Below are 20471 nucleotides of genomic sequence, written 5' to 3'. Positions count from 1 at the left end.
GGAGCAGCACGTCAAGAATTAGGGTTGCTTGCCCTTGGCATTTCCTTCTCCTGGTGAATCCTCTGCCTAGGGCTGCTGCGTGTGCCCTGCCCTTTTCCCTGGATGCTGGTGGGGACAGGGATGGCTGTGTTGTGTATTCTACCGGAGAAAGAACACTTTCTAAATGGTAATTTTTTCCTTGTGGGTATTACTGGGTTTTCAAGATCCAGAAAAACAAGGCAGCATATCCTGGAGCCTGGGTGTTCCCCGCACAGCAAGAGGTGCCAGGGCAGCCGTTCTGTAGTAGTGCCTTATCTCTCTCTTCTTTTTCCAAAATCAACTTCCTTGACACATTCCCAGGTGATAAATGTCCAGTCTACTGATAGCTTTGTGTGTATAAAGGACAGTGTATTTACTGCCCTTTGGTCTGCAGTGGCTTTCTTGAGCGAGCAGGGAGGGAGACTCATTGCTCTGATTGCTCATGCATAACATTGTCATGCATGTAAATAAGAAAATCTAATCACTTCTGAGTGCTTGAGTTGTGGCAAAAGTGAGAATCTGGTGAAGTGAAGCCTGAAGCAGCACTGACCTTACTAGCTGGTGGAAAACCCCACTGAGCAGTGAGATGTGCAGAATTGCCTTCCTTTATATATCTTACCCTTGGTATTCCTCATGCTGGTGTTGAGGCTGAGGGCAGGAGCACTGCTCTGAGACTGTTAGGAGTAAAGTTAGTCTTGCCTGAGGAATTTCTTTAAGAAGTAGTAGAGCTGGTAGTTATTTTTCTCATACTGAAGGAAATTTTGCTGAGTTTGCAGGCATCCAGGAGTCAAGGATCCAAACTATATCAAGGCTGTCCTTGCTCTTGCTTGATACTGTGAAGTCATCCGAGATTGCTCCTTTTGCTGTCACTCCTCATCTCTCATGCTGCAGATTTACTGACTGAAGAGTTCAGCCAACTGGGAAATTTCGCTGTGGAAAATCAAACCCCAGAGATCTTTTCCTCTTTCCTGCTGGCATCTCTCTGTGCAGATGTTTTTCCTCACCGTTCTGCATGGCTTGCCTTTGCCTGGAGCTAGGTTACACTGTGCCAAAGCTGGGCCAGTGATCAAGCCCTTCTCTGCACCCTATCTGTGTCAGAGGTTGCTCATTGGAAGGGACCAGGATGGCAATTATCTAGCACAGTTATTAGACTTCTCTTTTTCCTTGGCCATCTGTCCATTTTATCACCATGCATTTCTTTTTAGGATCTAGAGGAGCTAATCTTCACTCTTCTCCTCCCTGTCAGCATAAAGGAATATCTGCTGTGGGCAGGAGGAAGAGAGTCCCCCTGGTCAATTAGCAGGACAGTAACCTGGTACCAGGCTGAGAGTTGTTACAGACTCCCACAAGCAGTCAAAGAAAGTGGAAAGCAGAGAGACATGAGCAAAGTGTGGGTGAGGGGCACCACTGCCTTTGATGTGTCCCCTGGAGCTACAGCAACGAGGGGTGCAGATCTGAGATGAACAATGCCATGTGTTTCTCTTGCATTATGTGGTCTTTGGCCACCTGAAAAGCACCAGCAGACAGTGCTGTGATTGCTATTTTGCAGACATGGTCTAAGGAAAATGCAACCAGGAAAATGCTGCATCTCAGTGACCCAGCAAGTTGCCCATCTTTCCCTTCCAGGAGGGAAGTGGTTTCCTGCACACTCTTGATTTACAAGCCAAGGGTTTATAGAGCTGTATTTGGCAGCACTGAAGGGACTGCAGTTAGGTTAATTAGGCGTTTTGATTAAAACCCAGCTTTTTGTGAGAAAAATAAACCTCCTTGTTGAAAAAGACTAGATCTAGAGCAAATCAAGCAGGGAGCTGGATGGCTTGCAGGTTCATATGCTCTGTGGCTGGGCTGATTTAAGAATACTTCAGCTGCTGTGATGTATTTATTTCCCAAAACTATATTCTTTTTATTATTATTCACTAGCATCTGTTTGTTAAACATTTCAATATTCCCACCCCCTGAGCTGATTATTTCAGGCATTTCTAACCTACCCACCCATCAGTGATTTAATTTTGGCAGGCATGAACCCAAAACAGCTATTCCTTACTATTGCCAGCAAAACTGTTGTGATCCGTTCATCTCTTTTAAAAATCATTATTCCAATAGAAGCCTCTCCAGTGCAGACACCATGAGAAAGGAAAACTGTTGATAATTTGTTTGTTTGATGGAAAATAATTGCCATAGGCAATCAAAGGAGCTCCGACCTGATTGCTGCTCTCAGTCTTTCCAGACAACTTCTGTGTTCCCAGGCTATTCACCCTCAAAATCTAAAAGACAGATTGAATAGAGGGGTGTTGGATTTTTTTCACTGTATCACAAAGCCAGACTTGGCTCTGGCAGGCTGTGAGAAGGAATGCATTTCAGAGCAGACCATTTCCCACCATGAATGTCTCAGCCACTTGCTGTCATCAGGATATAAATGAGAAGCAGTCCTTCTGGTATGAACTGGTCTGACCCTCTGTATTTGACTGGGGGGCAAGTATAGAGCTAGTATTGAGTATAGTTGCTGTGTGCTCCCAGTCCAGTTTTGAAGGCATTCTGCATTAACTGAGCCAGCAGGAGGTTTGGCTCCTCCATAAAGTTCTGATTCATACCCTTCACAAGCTGAAGTTGGGTTGTCTTAGATCATCTCTGCTTAAAACATGCATTGGCAGGCTGCACATGTCATGCATGTTCCAGATCCTGGAGAAGTGATGAAGAAGTGATGGAGAAGTGGGGGAGTGCCCCAGCCCTGGTTTTAAAATTGTGATAAGTGTGTGGCTATTTTACCACGTCCTGTTCTCGAGTAGCTTGATGTCATCCAGCCTCTGGTTCCAGCAGTGCTGCAGCTCCTACAAAGGCTTCCTTTAGAGGCTGAAGCTAGCTGTGGTGCAGTGAAGGGTTGTGTGACTCCAGAGTGCTTTTCCCTGTTCTCACGTCGCTTGCAAAGGTGTATTGGTATTTGGTTGTGAGGGGAGTTTGCCTCCTGGGTTGCTCCATGGTGACTGCTTTGCTAAGTGAAGGGATTGCATGGACAAACACTTCAGATGATCTCCTTAGGTTTGTTGTGGGGATTGGAAACCCAAGTAGAAACAAAAGGAGATGAGGCTTTTGTGCACTATGGAGATGTGAGCAGGAAATGGAGGAAACTTTGTTACCCCACCCCCAAAGCATGATATTGCATTTGGAATTCCATAAACCATGACTTTATTGCAAAGCAGTGCCAGTTCCTGGTGCTTTGGGAAGTGCAGGTCTGAAATCCTACCAGGATCCAGTCCCTGCCAGTCCTTTTGATCACTGAGTCTCTGTGTGGATCTCTCACTGTTTGCTAATGGCTTTTGTCTAGTTAAAGGCCAGAGAAGCTGTTCTCTGTGGAAGCAGCTTGAAGCATTTAGGATTCATTAGACTTCAAAGGAAAGAGGCCTGTACCACAAGGCAGAGGGAAGGAAATGGAGTGGCAAGAGGATCCCATTAATGGAGAACAAAAATAAACCCCAGACAGGAAGGAAAATCCTATAGGTCTGACTCAGAGCTGCAGTCCTGACACTGTGGCCTCAGGGACTGATTCAACACAGGAGCTCCACAGAGAGAAACCCCCTGGTTTGGCTTCTGCTCACAGTAGACCCAGATGCACTGAGTGGGACTGGAGCCTGCAAGAAGGGTCCCACCTGCAGCAGCAATCACAGAGGTGTCTGCCTCTCTTGGCAAGTGCTGGTGTTTGCCACTGCACTTGTACAGCCAGGACTTGCAGGCTGTAAGGTACCAGGCATGTGCTTTGATAGGAGCCACTCCTCCATCATCATCACAATGTTGGGAGAAGATGGGAATGCAATTTACTGGTAATTGTTTTCTCTTCTGTCTCCTTGAACATGCTTACCGTTTGAAATGGACTTTATTCTGGTCTAATAAGGCAGGGAACGTGCTTCTCCATAGGTCCAGTGCTCTTGGTGAGAATAGAATGCACAGGGAATAGATTCTGACAGAGTGATTCAAGAGGCAGTATTCCTGTGCTGACCTACTACTCTTCTCCCCTCTCTTCCAGGGAAGATCCTGTTCCGCCGGAGTCACATCCGCGACGTTGCAGTCAAGCGCCTGATACCTATCGATGAATACTGCAAGGTAAGGGGAGGTGTCAACCAAAGATGAAGCCACCTTGATCAGGCTTGAGCCTGTCTGACTGATAGCATATAATGCTGTGGCAGTGCTGGGAGGATAGGAGTGTGGACTGTCTCCCACTACCAAACTCTTTCTTGGATGAAAACCCAGCCACCAATTTTCTTTTCACTCCATTGCTACTACTGAGGACTTTGAGGCCTGAGGTGCAGGTGGCCCAGCTCCACATCACCTTGTGTCCTGCTGCTATGCTTTCCCTTTCTTTTCTCTTTTCTCAAGCTACAAACCAGAACCAGCTTTCCAGATGGGCTGGAAAGGACCTGACTGCCTGGCTGTGTCCTGTCTGGTAGGCAGTTTGGAGTGAAATGGTTGTGTGCAGGACTAAGCTTGAAGGACTTGGTTCCTCAGGGAGCCTTTCCATTCCCAGACCTGCTGCCTTATGTAAAGACAGAACTTTCTTGGTGGATTGGTCCCAGACTGGGACATAAACTCCTGTTACTGATTAGCAAACCAGTTACTTGCACAGGGGTAAGATGCTTTGTACATGAAGAAAATTACTGGAAGACAAAGGAGATCATTACATCACAGCACCAAAGTACAGCTGATTGTCCTTTGCTTGTATAAGGCTGAGATAATTTGCCCCATAGTCTTGAAGAATATAATACTGTACTTAAGTATGAGGCATATTTTGGTGTCAGGGCATTGTTTTTTTCTGGGAAAAACAAAGTTCTTAAGTCCACCAAGAGCTCTTTTCACAAAAATAAAGCACACCATGTCTCATTATGTTGAAATGCACTTGTACTTGCAGCAGCCATGAGATAGTCTGGAGGTAGCTCAGCTACTTCCAAAAGCCATTCTGAATACTGTTGGAAACCTATCTAAAGACTGCAAAGCCCGTGGGAGAAGACATGGAAATGGTGAAATGTCCATCACGTTCCTTAGGTGTGGGAAATGTAGCAGTGACTATGGTCTACAACTTTGCATAGTGGTAGAGACTGAGTTTTGGGACTCAGACTTATGGAAGGGATGTCATGGCTGGAATAACAAGTACAAAGGATAAAGGTGAATTAATAAGAATGCCTTGACAGCTCTGCAGAGGGGCTGTGGATGAAAACCATTGTGGGCCAAGACAGCAGACAAGAGCAGAGTGATGGAGACGTGGTGTGAGGTATACTTGGACCTGTATGCTTCCAGGAGTGTGGGGGAAGCTGATGGTGCAAATAACTGCTTGGCTCCAGCCAGGAGTGATCAGCCCCTTGCCTTCTGAGTCACTAAAATGTGCCAGCTATGTACAGACACACACAGGCATAAATTTAATTTTGGGGAAGAAAAAGTCCCTAAGTGATAAGATGCTGCATCCATCTCTTTCAGAATGATGCCATTAATGGAATAAAATATAATGAATCCATTTGACTTAACAACTGGAACGTAATGGCTGATGCTGTATGACCCACTTAGCTGCTCTCTCCTCCTCCTGTTAATGCATTGCCAAGTAATAACATGCACACTGTGCCTGGCCTGCCAGTTGCTGCTGCTTAACTGTAAAGCTGCTGAGCTGAAGGTGGGTGTGGGACCAAAAGCTGCAGAGATATGGAGTGAGCAAGGAGTTAGCAGGAGCAGACAGACGTCCCTCCTGAGCATGTCATGCTGCAGGTTGTGGCCATGGGGTCTTAGCACATTTTTACTGCTGTGGTTATTGTTGGAGGTAGACATTGCTCGGAGGTTGATGGTGCAGAATGGAAATACAAAATGTCTCCTCCAGCTTGGACCTGCAGAGTGAGAATAGAAGGTGAGGTGAATGTGTTGTGAGCATGTTCCCACCAGGGAAGAAAGTTTTTGCCTTCTTGTCATCTCCTGCAAGAGAAGTGTGGGAGAGCCCTGGAAGAAAGATTGGGGTGGAAGTAAGCAAGAGAAGCAAGGAACCACTGCTTATATGAAGCAGTGCCCTTGCTGAAGGGCTCTGTTCCAGGTCCTGCTGTACTGAAAAACACAGCAATTTAAGGTGAGGTGCAAGAAAAGCAGCCAAAGAGTCAGAGCAACTGGTAAGAGCAACTAGTTACCAAATGAGACTTCAAACAACCTTAGGAATGAAAAGGAGGGGGAGTAGAGGCCTGAAATTTCTTCCCATTTCTCCAGTTTCTTCTCTTTGTGTTCTGTATTTGTTGGCCTGCTCTACCCCAGTGACACCGGGTGGACCTCTAGCAGCAGCATTTTTAGAGAATAATCATCTCTTACTCCCTGAAAAAATGGATTTCAGTGCAATAAGATTCCTCTGTCTTTAGCAGATGACCTTTGTCTTCAGGCTTGCAGGCAGCGAGGTGAATGAGGTGATTTGCTGTGGCTGTGTGCTCGTAGCCCTCCCCAGTTCACTCCTTTGGGTGACAGAGGTAGGACAGACTGGGGGACAGTGGCTATTTGTGTTACTGGTTTTGATTTGGTGGCCACAGCTGCTATAGACCATACCCAGACAGACTTCAGAGCAGCATACCTGGCTTGGCCACTGCTGTGCCAGCTGAGTCAGCTTTAAGTGGGCTTCCATTAAGACTTCCTGAGAAATGAGCTGTTGGTCTTGCCTTTTGTCCTCCTGGCACAGGGATTCTGTGATCATCCCCTGCTATTGGAGGATGTGAAGTCTTCTCCAGGCCACAAAATTAGAGTGATTTTGGCACCAGGGAAATCACGTAGATCATGGGATGCTTGGAATTGGGGAATGATACCCACATGGGAATGGCATCCATGCAAAACCTGGTTTTTGAATAGTCCTTCTCTGGACCCAAAAGCAAGGAGTGAGTAGTTTCCTCTCCTGTCTTTCACATGCTCTTGATTGCTGCTGGCCTGTCATTAGTGGTCTGACTGTCTGCTCTGCTGGCAGTGAATGACTGTGTGCTGAATGGCTGGAAGGGCTTTTGGGGGCCACCAATTAGGTCAGTGTGGAGCCACATCTGATCTGTGTGGTAACCCCAGGGCTTTGCAGATGTGGCTTTGTGTCTGGTGGAGCAATGAGTGGAGGTTTGGCTTGCCCACACTGCTGTCACGAGACTGCTGTGACAGCAAATGGAGGGAAGAGGGGAATTACACAGAAAATTGGTCAAACATCTGCTCCAGGTTAGGCTACAGCACTGCTCCCTGATTTCAAATTGTCCCTTCCTCATTTGCATGTCTTTTTGACTTTTTGCAGTTGCTGCCACCCATGGCCCTGTTCCCTCCCATGAGCAGAGGGCAGGGCAGTGCTCTCTGCCAGGCAGCTGCCTGCCTTCCTTGTCCAGCCCCTGCTGCAGCCCATGTTGGAAACCATCTACAAGAACTCTGACCAAAGGCAAATACTGCTGGCCCAGACTCTGCCCCAGCTGCCTCAGACTTGTACACTCTCACCCTGCGAGTACCACCCTTGAAGCCTGTCTTTTGGCAAGGAGCTTCCTTGAGGGGAAAGGAGAAAAGCAGAGGCAGCTTCTAGCTCCTGCCATTGGACAGTGCATGTAGGAGCCTTCCAGCCCTTGCCCTGATGATCTGGTGTCCATGTTTTTTCCTCCTGCTACTGCTCTCTCTGTCTCTTCCCAAGCTGCTGTTGCCCAGTGGAGCATTGTTGGGATGTGCTGGTCAGGGCTGATGGCACTGAGTCTGCCACCTGTAAATCCACAGCCTCTCCCAGGGACCATGGCTCTGTGCCTGCAGCACAGCTGGGAAACTGAGCCCTGCCATGGCTGAGAGGCTGGATTTGGGGTCGGAGATCCCTGCTGCTGTCAGCTCTGCTTATTCTCCTTTAGTCTTCAGTGGCAGCTGGAGTGGTGTGGTGGGTGTAACTGGGGACTGTCTGGGTCTTGCTCCACTCTGGTGTGTTTGCTGTAGCTCTCCTCTGCCTGGCTCTGCACCCCTGTGTGCCAGGGACTGTGTGGGTCACAGTCCTGGTTCCATGACCCAGTTCCCTGTGCTCTGAGGGTCTGTGCTTGCACGGTCTTGATGCTTCCCATCACTGGTGTCTGTTTCATCCACAGGCCCTGATCCAACTGCCTCCCTACATCTCCCAGTGCGAGGAGGTTCTCCAGTTCTTTGAGACACGACCTGATGACTTGATGCCCCCCAAAGAGTAAGTTGGTTGGGCGACTGCCATTGCTGGGGTGGCAATGGAACATAAACTGCCTTGAACTTGCTGGTATTCGAACAGTTGACACTCATCAGCTGTTCACCCAGTGAGCCACAGATCTGAGATTTGGAGGCTTTCTTCGAGAGGAATCAGGGGCTGTGCAGCTCAAGGTGGAGACCTCTGCTCAGGCAGCCAGCTCCTGGTGTAGCCTTCTCCAGTGTGGAAGTGGAAAAACTTCTCTGAGACTCCATGGAGCGTTGAGCATCTCCTAAACCACTTTCTACTTGTCAGTGCTGGTTTCAGAGACACGGTCAGTCTGAAAACCTCATTCACATGGCTACTAATGACCTCTGCCTCATTCAGAAGGCGCTTTCCCATAGCCATGTCTGTGAGCCTCATCCATAACAGTGCTCCAGAGTCTTTCCATGCAAAACAAGGAATGTTTGCAAGGAATCTTGCGTGCCTTACGCAACTCTGGTTATAAGTCTTGTGACTATGAGCTGCTTTGGCTAGGAGCCACCCATCTCTTACTAATCACAAGCAGCATAAATCTGAGCAGCTGCCTCCATCTCATGCTATGCTGCTCTCTCTTTTTACGCTGCATGTGACATGATGTGCAACTCTACCAAAGGCTGAGCAATGGAGGCAGCTTGATTAATTGTGAGAGGAAAGGCAGTAAATTGATTTGACTTCATTCTGAACTGGAAGGGTGTGGAGGTAGACAAAGGGATTTTGTTTTTCTTCTCTAAGCAGCAGCACTGAGCCTCTCAGGTCTCCAGCTATGTATTGTGTTTGAGTGGACTACATCTCCCTCGGTTTTCATTTTTTTTCATTCCTTCTTTTAATTCTCCCTTCCCCCCACCCCTGCTTTCCTGCTTTGGCTCTGGTTTCTATACACTTGACCTATCATCATTCCTCCCAAACCTCTCGGTCACTTGATGAGGTTGGTCTGAGGGCCTCAGAGCCCATTAACTAATTGCTTGCTCTCGGCTGGTGCTCTCATCTGGCCTGCCCAGCTATTGCTCACCACTTAACCTGCCACCCCATCAGTCATCCCTCAGCAAGGGCAGCAGCTCACGAGCAGGCAGGAGACATAAGGAAAAGATGAACCTGCAAGGACATTGCTGGGGGGAGAGAGTTACCATGAGAGTTAACGCCTCTTGGGTCTGTTTTGGGATGTAGGAGGCTGCCTATGCATACGTCCTTGAGCCCTGCATGAGAGGACGGTGAGCTGCTTTCCAAAAGGAGTTGGCTGTTGAGCCTGCCTGTAGCTGAGGCATCTTCATATGTGGTGGGCTGAAGGGCAACTTCAGTCTTGCACCCAATTCCCTCACCTTTATTTTTTCTGAGCCAAGAATCAGGCAGGTGGGCACTGTGGCCAGAACAAGGAGCACATTTGGATGTGAGATTTTTGGGTACTGAGCATCAGCCCCAGAGCAGTGCAGCTCTGTGCTCTGCTTTGTCTGAAGCTGTGGCTCCTGGCCATCCAGCCAAGCAGCCATCAGTGCCCTGTCCCTCTTAGTCACTCTGATTGGGTCCAAGAGACAAGAAGAGCAGAGAGCATCAACCTAAAATCCAATCCCATGCATGTGGTTGTGTTGTGAGGTCCATCCTCAGGAACATTCTGCAGTGTCCTGCAGGACTGCTGAGCATCTCATGGGTGCAAAGTTTGCCTTGCTGCAAACTTGCCTCGCTTGCCATGTGTTTATGACTGTCTGGCCATTGCTGTGGTGAATGGGCAAGCAGTTAATGCACCAGGGAATCTGCTGGTGGTTGTGCTCCTCCCTGTTGCCTGCTCCTCTCTGTGATGGAGAGCCAAGCTCGCAGCATGCAGAAGGACTTGGCGGGTGACTCTTGTCCACTTGCCTCCAGCAGCCAAATGCCACAGCATCTCAAGGACAATCTCTGTTGTGTTTCCTATCCCAGCCTGAACGCCAGGGGGTATTTGTTAGCTACAATTCAAAACGTTAATTGATAAAAGTCCTTGACTCTCTCCTCTGGAGAGATTGGTGGGAGGCCTGTGCCGAGCCCCGAGTGCTGGCGCGCCGCCAGCGTACCAATACCGAGATGAGAGCTGTGATAGACGGCTGGGCTGGCGCGGACCTGACGGCGCGTCTGGGGTTTGGCCGGATGTCATCATTCATCCAGCAGATAAATGCTTTTCTTGGGAGTTTGAAAGGGAGCCAGGACATGAACAGAGTGGGGCGGGGGCGGGGGGAGGAGAAATAAAAAATAAGTCAACTTTTTATGCTGGCTGAAAGGCAGGAATGAGGGAAGGGAAGAGGACTGGGCAACATGCTCAGTGCCAAGCCAAGCAGCCGCTCTTGCAGCGCTGTGGCTGGGAGCTTCTCTGCTCCCCATCCCGTGCTTCAGCTTCTCTGGCAGACACCTCAGCTTGCAGCATGCCCATGGGAGTGGCCACTGGTGGCAGTGCCATCCAATGTGCCTTTGAGTGCTGTTGGATGCGCCCTCTGCTTGCATTTGTCTAGGGTGCAACAGGCCTGGAAGTCAAACCGCTTTCAGGAGCCACAGCTGACTGTGGTCTCTGAAGCTCTGGTCTAACTGCAAAGGGTTAATTTAGTATCTGGCAGTGTTTGCGACTGGCAAGAGGAGGTTGGACAGTCCATGTATCTATCTCTGGACCCTTGTGGTGTCTGCTTTCCCCAGCCCTTGAGCTCTTCCTGGGCTGAGCCAGCGTTCTCCTTCTGCTTTCATGCAGTGCAGCTCCCTTCAGTGTCCTTTTGCCCATGTTGGGAACAAAACCAGATTGCTGCTGGCTACCAACCCTGCAAACAGAGTTCTTCAGCCCTTTTCTCACCTGCTCTACAAGCCCCAGCCCTGCTGCTGCCTCTGCAAAGGGAGATTGAATGGACAGGGACTGATTGGAGAGGGAAGGACTCAAATACTGGCTTTTAATGCCCTTTTCCCCCCATCACTTCCAGTTGAGTAATAGACCAAAAGCAGAGTTGAGACAGGAGTCTCCAGAAATTTAAGAGATAGAAGAGGGAAGTGAAGCCCTTACTCCATCCCCTCTGCACACACCTCCCAACTTTCCAGTCTCCTCCTGCATGGAGTGACGACTTCAAACAGGGGAGCAAGCTGAGGTTTTGGTGTTTCCACTGGCACTGACAATCAGTGGCTTTTGTGATGTGGATCTCTGTCCAGCAAGCTCTGGACTGGGATAATTTAACTGCTTCTGCCTTGGAGAGCTTCCCAGTGGTGGGTCAGAGTGGGGCTATAATCCTGAGGGATTAGTTAAATTTGGGAAGAGGTGACTCCAGAGTAGTGGAAGGGAGTGTAAGGAGAGGAGAAATGGTTATGGAAAGAGAAATCCTCTGGCAGGATAGCAGTTGGTGAGGATGTGGGATTTTTCTCCCCAGTGTGAGATGAAAGCTCTATGAAAACCATAGTTTCAAAGAAGAAAACTCATCAAATTCTTGCTCCCTGCTTACCTCAGCAGGTTTGACCAGCAGCAGGATACTTGGCTGTTGAGGTGGGAAGCTGCTCTGTGTACCTCCCTTGCCTCCCATCTATCCTTTTTCAATTTAAAGCTGGTTTTAGCTGCATCAGAGAGTTTCTGGAATAAGCCTGGGGAAGTCTGAGTGGCTGGGCACAAAGCCACTGCTGAGTCAAGGCATTCAGCTGCTACCTCTCCTCACCAGCTGAATTTTGGCTCTGCAACATGCAGGAGCCCAGGTTAACTCCATAGTGAAGGAAGATCCTAAGTGGTTATTTAATAATTGTCCCCAGTGTACAAGTGGAGCACGCTGGGGATGGATCCATCATTGTGCTGCTTCCCAGAGGCTGTGGAGCTGCTGTCCTCTCTGGGGATTAGCTTTGGCTGTGGGGAAGTCTCTTCCTTTTAAAAGCATCTTCCATTGCTTTTGTTTTGGTAGCTGAGCATCCTATGAAGTACAAGACACTTAAAGCTGGTGTCTTGACCATTTACTTTATGAACCCTGTGCTTTGCTTCTGCCTGCCTAGAAAGCTTGAGCAGTGCCAGGGTCCCTCTGTGGTGGCCTGGAGCCCACCTGATATTTTCCACCACATGGCAGAAGCTCTCAGCAAAAGTTTTACTACAGTTTCCATAACCCCACTCCTCCCCTTCTTCTCCCACTGGACAGTGGCTCCTCTTCTCCTTGCTCCTCAAACCTGACCTGCCAGAGCTCTCTGTTACCCTGGGGCACCAGCAAAATGTCCCTGTCACTTTGGCTGCCACGTGCAGCTGCAGCATTGCAGCTCCCCAGGGCAAACACCCCCAGGACATACCCCACTCACAGCAGGGTTGCTGATGGCAGACAAAGCCTGGAACAGCTTTTAAAATTTTTCTTCCTTCCTTTATATGTGTGAGGCCACCCTCTGAGCTCCCATCCCCTGCTTGCCTTCCTAATCCTTCTCCCAAACAGCCCCTGGCTAAAGGGTGAACGTTTTGGATATTCCAAAAATGGTTCAGCTCTGCTCCTGTGGATGTTTGCTGGGATAGAAGACCAAATGCAGAGGGAGTAACCCTGCTCCTCTCTGCTGTGTGCCAGGGGAAGAGTTGCTGGAAGGAGAAGGAGGCCAAGCAGGACCCAAAGCTGAATCCTACTGCTGCTGGATCAGCAGAGGACTGTTACTGCTGGGGGCTGTCTGTGCTGTGGAAGGTGTGTGATAATGAGCTGGGACCTGAGCAGATGAGGAGCACCCCTGCTGCTGACAGCACTGTGCCTGCAGCCACTCCAGCAGCCCCTCGTTATTCTATTAATACCAAAGCCCTGGTTAAGTGGGGGTGGCACTGACAGGCAGTAGTGGATTGCTTCCTGCATGCAGACTGACAGGGACTCCAGCCAGCCACCAGCCCTAATAAATCACAGAAAGAGAGCTGGGCTAAAGTGAGACTGGGGCCTGGCGTGAGCTGACTGTGCCAGCTTGTCTCCCAGGAGCCTGACTGAAAGGTCCTGCTTAGGGCCAAGGTGCTGGCAGCTGTCAGTGGGTAGAAGTTTTGTGTTTGGTCCAAAGAGGATCCTGATCAGAAGCATGTTTCCATCCTTGCAACAGAGAATAAATCTGCTATTTCCATAACTGGGAAGTGCAAGCTTGTAGCCAGTGTCTTCCAGAAGCAAGTCTGTTCTCTTTCTGCTTCCCTGTAGTTACTTGTGTGCTTCTTTCCTTGTAGTTGAGCTGTGCCAGGAGCAAGTTTTTCTTTTCACCCTTGTATGGTGATTGGGGGGTAAAAGGGGCATGAACTCCTGGACAGGGAGTTAATAGAAAAAGGGGAGACTCAGGTCCCTACACCAAGATGGAGTGGCTGCCCCCTCTAGGAAACCATTCCAGGAGCTTTAGCTGGTAATCCAGAGATCCCTGAACTGATGGATGTTGGTTTGGATAAGGATGCTTACTGGCTTGTGGCTTCTGAGCTGTGTCCTGCTACCCAGACAAGTTACAGCTTGTAATAATGAGTTGTTTGTTTTGCAGTTTTGCTGATGCCTGTGTGCAGATTCACCAGGAGCTTAGGCTGGATCTTGGCTCCAAAATAGTGCTCTCCTTCACTCTCTGCTGAGAACTGTCTTTCCTTAGATGACAGTGGACAGAAGTATCAGAGAAGTTGAATTCCCTCTGCAGAAATGCTCTTTGTGCCAGTGCAAGCCCCTTGCATGGACAGAGTACTTGATTTTCGTGCTCACAGGGCAGTTTTCTGAGCTCAAAGGTTCTCCAGTGGTTAAACACAGGGGTGGCACTGGCACTGCAGCCTGGGGAACAGGGCCTGCATTCAGTGCTTGGTGGAGCATTTGCTAAACATCAGTCTTCCACAAGAGCCCTGCTGTGTTCCATTTCTCAGTCTCTCTGGCCTGCATCAATTTTGCTAACATCTTCAAGCTGGCTGAATAGTTACAGAATGAGCTACCTCCTGACAGGTATTTTGATGACATAAGTGTATTACAGAAGGATTTTGAAAGGAGCTAGGTATTTTTCTGTGGGAGATATTCTCTTGGAATGGTGATCTCAGATCAGTCTCACCTTGCTTGTGGACAATGGCTTCTGTATGGTTGGCTTTGCAGCAGCTGAAGTTACCTCCTTTTTCTTGACACTCCACTGCCTTTATGCTGTGGGGCATAAAGGGTGGTGCTGAACTCCCTGAGCCACATGTTGGGGCACCTTCCACCCATGAGATCCCTGCAAGGTGGGCTGTTCTGTGTGGTACCCTCAGAACTACCTCTGCAGCACACAGCACTCTGCCTAGCCTGCAACCACCCAAACGTGAGTGGCTTAGGAAACAGTTTCAAGTCAAGCAAGCCTGGAGCACATTTTCCTTAGACACTGTTCTAGCCATTAGGAGTTTCCTGCTTTTACAATTAATGGCTTTAGATTAATATTTCTTGCCTGAATTATGACCCTGTAAGCCTGTGAAGACTTCCAGTGTCCACAGCATCCTGCAGGAAGAAGGTTAACAAGTCACCTACATCTTGTTGAGGAACCAGCTGTTTGTGTTTGTTCTCAAGCTACCTTCCAAGCTGTTAGCTTTGCCTCATGCCCTCACTGCAGCCTTGTGCTTCCCATCACTGGATCTAGAGGAATGCTGTCTGATAGACTAGAGAAGATGCTTGAGAAACCTGACTCTTTTCCCTCAGGAAAAAAAAAAAAGAAGGGTTATTAATTTGTGCTGAGTTTTCCACATGTAAAAGTTTATTTTCAGGGTTGCACTGGAGGATTATTAGTTTCCTGAAGGATGCTATACTGAGCCCACTGCATCCTGAGACTGTCTAGTTGTCTCAGTGATTTAAATGAAACACAAACTCTGGCCTTCAGTGTTCCAAATAAGGAGCTGGAAAAGTCCTGGAAAGCAGGTGGAGGATCCATCCTGGGTTTTAACCACCTGGAACACTTTGTGGGGTTGGTTGGTGGTACATAATCATAGCTGTGTATCAGTGCCTTGTAATTGTGCTATGACTGCCTGGTTCTCTGCACAGCCTGGCTGCTGTGGGGGTGAGTGAGCTAAATGAGTTTCACAGTGGAAGGCTGAGTAGCCTTTCTTTCTTCTGGAGCCACCAGTTTCCAGGAAGCCATGCATGCAAGCTCTGCTGCATGCCTTTCTCTGGTCCACAGGGAATGGAGGAGGAGATGCTGCTGGGATTTTATTGCTTTTTCCTGTCCTGTCTGAGCTCTTATTCCCTCTGAGGTGGTGGGCTGGGACTGCTGGTCTTCAGACCTACAACTCTTTGTACCTGTGCCAGGAGCAACCCAGCAGGAAAGTGAAATTGCAGCTCCTTCTTTGCCCCCTCACTCAGACAGAGCAGCCAGTGAAAGGAAACGGGGGGAGGGGGGGAGTTACAGTAATAGGTTTAGCAGATGGCATGGGAAAAACAACAGTTATTTCCATCAGCACCCTCCTGTCAGCACGTGGGTGCCATGTCCACCTGCTGAGCTCCAGTGTGCTCATCTGCCCTTGCTCTGCTTCCCTTTCCTGCCATAGTGCTGAGCTGGGGCAAATTTAATGGAGCTTAATGAGAAATTCTGATTTACCTCCACGGTGCCAATCTCTGTTTAAAAATGGCTTTGGGATGGGTGAGTGCCAAGAGCATGGAGCCAGGCTCTTCTCAGTGATGCCCTGTGACAGCACAAGGGGCAGTGGGTAGAAGGCATAGGAAGTTCTAAGGAAACAGGAGGAAGAATTCTTTCCCTGTGAGGGTGACAGAACACAGGAACAGGCTGCCCAGGAGGGTTGTGGAGTCTCCCTCTCTCGAGATATTTAAGACCTGCCTGGATGAGTTCCAGTGTGATCTGGTACAGGTGATCCTGCTCTGGCAGGGCAGTTGGACTGGATGATCTCTTGAGATCCCTTCCAGCCCCTAACATTCTGTGATTCTGTGATGCACTGTCCAGCAGATTCCTCCTCTGCACCTGGGACACGTTCTTCAGGTTTTTGCACAGTCTGTGGTCTCTGAACTTAACAGATAGTCTCTGGTTTCTAGATAGCAATGTCCCATATGTTTCTAGCCTATCTTTGTTGCATTTCATTTAGTTTTATTGATGGCTCCATGGGTAAGTACTACAAGTTTAATGTGCAAAGGCAAGGGGAGACTGGGAGGATAAGGCACTGCGAGCAGGAGGCATTGCCAGGGTGGGTGGTGGTCTTTGAAGGCAGCCAAGTCCCTGCATCACCCTGTGGCTCTCAGGGAATAAAGTGTCTGCAGAAATGATGGACTGAAAATGCAGATAAGCTTGAAAGAGAACAAAGCCTAGCCCAGCTCTGGCTGACTTTTTTAGTGAGCAGAGAGGGATTTCCCCACTTTGCCTAGAAACAAAGGGGAGAGAGGGAGAAAGGTTGTTTTGCCAGTGGACTTGATAAGCACACAAAGGGGCTCCTGGGGTCCTTCTGGGCTGGTCCAGCCATCTTTCTAGGCAGTGGTCAGGCAGCTTAAAGCCTCAGGAAGGTTCACTTACCTCCAGGTGAATGCTTCTTCCTTGGAAGGCCCAGTGCCTGCTCTGTGGTTGTTACTCTTCCTGGAAGTAACAATGATCAATGCATGTCTCCTGATACCAGAATGTTTCATCTTGGCCAAATGGTCTTGATCTCTCATGCATCTGAGTCTGAGGAGCAGGGAAAACAGTCTCTACCCTAAGTGAGCAGGGAGCAGGCTACCATCACCCCACAGTAAAGCAGCATTTCAAGGCCATGGTGGCAAGTTACATGAAAGTGGTGAGAACCCTTTTGTAGAAACATGCACCACAGTGGCTGGGTTGAGAAAGGGTCTGGAGCATTTGTTTGGTTTCAGGCTGGTTGGGTTTCTTGGTTGGTTACCCATGAATTTGTGAGACTTTTCTGGGCCCATGTTTTCCTTGGTTTGATGTTTGGGTTTTACCTGTGAAATGTTCCAAATTTCCTTGTGCTTGAAGAGAGTTGTGCTTGTGCCCTGGGTTTCAGGCTATTCAGCAGCCATGTTTCTCAGCAGCATTCAAATAAGAGAAAGGGCCCAGGACTTGTGCTTTCTAATCCATCAGCACAGCAAGAGGATTTGAGCTTAAGCTGCCTCATTGCCTCCTCATAACCACCAGTAGATCCTGAGTGCTGTGTCCTGGAGGCACTTCTGCTGCACAGCTCTGGTGTTCCTCCGTTCTACAGCATTTTACTGACTTGTCCTGTTTTGGGATTTAAATATTTGCCCCTTCCCTGACCATTCCCCATCCCTGCCCATGAAAGGCATGGGACATGGAGAAACTAAACTATTTCTCTCTCTGTCTTCATACCAGTGCCCACTTCTGTGGGAGCTGTGGTCTGTGCTGGGTGCAGTATTGGGGGTTTGGGCTTCCCCAGCTCCTGACTGCTGCCAGACTGTCCAAGTCCATCTACCTTCACCAAGAGACATGGTGGGAGTTGTGTCTGCCAGACCAGCAACTGAGCCTCACCCTTGGAGAGATGAAGGCATTCAGTCATTAAATGAAGGGAGGGATGGGCTGTTTGCAGGGTGAGTGATGCCCCATGTCAACCATGGAGACATTAGCTGGTTCAGGGAGGTCAGCAGCCCCACCAGGGCCATCACTGTGGTGCTTTTTCAGGTGCGTTTGTCACAACCCAACTGCCCCATCCCTCTGCTGATGCTCTTCCTTCTCTTTTTCAGGGAGCACATTGGAAAGAAGAAATCTGGTAAGGACTTGTTTTCTCCCCACTGGTTTCACCACCTCCCTCTTTCACTCACAGCCGTGGTCTCCTGGAGCAAGGCAAGGGTCTGGCCCCATGATGAGCCAAAGCCCTGCTGTGCTCCCTCGTGGGCCTCCCTGACAGAGCGTGCTGGGATTTCACTGCAGCCTCCACATCCCAGTCCCGTGTCCCCTGTGGCTCCCATGGCACTCCCAAAGGTGTAAAGGACATTGGCAACTCTCCATGCTGCTCTGGCCTTCCTGTTCACTCAGGAACTGAATTGTTGCCCTATTGCTGCCACCCCTGAGTTCATTTCCCTGCCCACCTCATGCCTTGTCTCCCATCCTTTTGTTCCTCCATCAGGGTTTATCCAGAGAACGGCCTCTTTCCTGCAGCGAGGTAGTAACAACTGCTTGCTACCCAAGCCTTGCTCTTGCTTTGCCTTCCGCAGGAGGACACTTGCTCGGGTTTGGTGGGCAAGCCCCTTGCAAGAAGCTGTCACATCCCCTGTAGCTTTCTGTGGGGCTGGTGGACATGGGGCAGTAGTGAAGAGGAGGTATGGCAGACTGGGACTGGGACTTGGCTGTCGGTACAGCTCCGCATGCAGAGGCAATGTCACAGATCCTGGGTGAGGGGCAGGGCTTGGTCTGCACCCAGGGTGATAGGGACGCCAAGGTTTGGAGGAGTATCTCAGGTGCATGGTGGGCAGCAGAACATTCTGCTTCATCATTGCACCAGCTAGCACCTTTAGGTGGATGGCTGGCTCCCTCATGCTCTACCCCTGCCCCTCAAGAGAAGGGAACATCTCTGAGAGGCCCCCCAGGTGATGTGTTTTAGCAGTTATCTGAGCCTGCCAGAAAGAGAAGAACAAGAGGGAGGGCATCTTTCAGTTTCTGGAGCTGCAGAAGGTATAAAAGTAGCTCAAGAGTCTTTGGGATGGAAGGTCTGAGCCTTGGCCTGATGGCTATTCTGCTGAAACAGGTTATGGAAAGGTTTTTGGCCAGAGTTGGCACTGCCATAAGCTGCATAAGCAAATTGACTTGTAGATGAGTGGATTCATCTTGGAGAAGAGAGGAAAGGTACAAAGGAGACTAAAAGGCTTGATTCCACTTTTCCACTGGAGCTGTAGGTCATCCCCCACTCAAGAACTGATGGTGTCCCAGCATCTTAACTGAGACTGGTTGTAGGATGCATACGAAAAGCTCAGCTGTTGTCTGCCTGAAGAGTGGCTCCTTGTTTTGGTCTGTTCTCATGGGCAGGTCATGACTGGGTTCTGCCCTGATTGACTAGCAGGGGTTTGCCAGTATGGTTAAAACCTCTTCAAACTCTGACTGCTGCAAGGTGTGTCTGTCAAAGCTGGACCTTGGGATGGTCATTTTATATCTCTGGTGAGCCATCTGCAAGCCCAGACTTCAGTTTTGGGGCTGGATTTCTTGTGCTGAAGTGGTGGGTCTTCAGCTAGCTTTGGAGGCAGAGGTTGGACATAGGTGGAGGCAACAACAGGCTGCAATTTTTTTCCTTCTCCTCTCTTTTAATAAATCAGAGATAAAATAAAGATAGTCTCCCTCACCAGGAAAATTTCTCTTGTGTGCTGCCTCAGCCAGAATGTTGGGCAGGTAAGGGAAGGGTGTTAGAGTTGCCTCTGAGATCAGTGTGTGTTTAGGTGACTTTGAACCCCATCCACTTCTATGAGGCAAGAGAAAAGAAGGCCCTTCAGTGCTGAGAAGAAAAGGAAGAAAATTTCTGCTGCATAACTCAGTTCTTTGAGAGCAGAATTGAATTTAAGGATGCTGACTGTTACAGGAGAAGGATTTTTTTCCTGCTTGTGTACACAGCCCATCTTGCCAGTGGGACACTGTAGGTTTATGGACTGCTTCACTCTGCTGACCATTGGCATGGTGGGCTTGTAAGTGACACAGGGATGTTGCTGAAGTCAAAGAGATGATGCTTTTTTGGGATGCCATTTTTTTGGCACTGTTAAGAGGGGGTTAACAGGGAGATACTGGACTTGGTAATGTCCAAGCTGGAGCCTGCTCTGGCAGGACAGGATGCGGTGTTTTGCCCATGGCACCTGGCACGTGTGCAGTAGCCATCAGGGTAAGATGTTTGCGTGCAGTCATTACAAAGGGCTGATGCCTTGTGCCAGACAAATTCAGGGAGTTCTCTCACTGTCTTGCATATACTGGCAGCACAACCAGAATTTGGTTCTGCTGCTGACATCTTGACTCCTCTCTTATACCTTGAGGAAGTCCCTGATGGTTCATCCATTCCTCCAGCCAGCCTGCTTCGGGGTAGCAGATATGCTGCAAGACACAAAAAAGGCTTGTTCCATACAGGATCTCTCTCAAGAGGGGACATCCAATAGCTGCTAACAAACAAAAATCATGAGAATTTTCCAATAGTTTCCCAATTGCTTATTTCTCCTAGCATTGCCAGAGTGGATGGGTGAACTGCTCTTCAGGAGAGCTCCCAAGGTCCTAGCAGCAGCAAGCCCTGGTTTGAAATGGGATTTAAGCAAACACTGAGATGCAAAGTGGAGTAAAATGCTGCCTGCTCTTAACTCCTGTGGTGACCAAGAGGCTTGAGTGTTACAAGGAGGGCCTGGTGTAAGTGAGCACTGGAAATAAAACCTACTTCCTCTGCTTATCTTTTTTCTGCCAGTGCTTG

General features: G+C 49.1%; 1 protein-coding gene across 1 annotated transcript in view; it reads left to right on the top strand.

Annotated features, from left to right (window-relative positions):
- The window catches only part of SH3PXD2B (SH3 and PX domains 2B), a 72664-nt gene that overhangs the window by 39723 nt on the left and 12470 nt on the right, over positions 1-20471 (top strand). Inside the window, exons 4-7 of the mRNA XM_054389179.1 lie at positions 4037-4113; positions 8100-8191; positions 17785-17810; positions 18168-18203. Coding sequence (XP_054245154.1) covers positions 4037-4113; positions 8100-8191; positions 17785-17810; positions 18168-18203 — 231 coding nt within the window. The remainder of the gene's footprint in view (positions 1-4036; positions 4114-8099; positions 8192-17784; positions 17811-18167; positions 18204-20471) is intronic.

The sequence above is a fragment of the Indicator indicator genome, chromosome 18 (assembly GCF_027791375.1).
Source record: "Indicator indicator isolate 239-I01 chromosome 18, UM_Iind_1.1, whole genome shotgun sequence".
Lineage (NCBI taxonomy): Eukaryota > Metazoa > Chordata > Aves > Piciformes > Indicatoridae > Indicator > Indicator indicator.
Note: the sequence above shows the minus strand (reverse complement) of the source record. Positions and strands in the feature narration are given on the sequence as shown.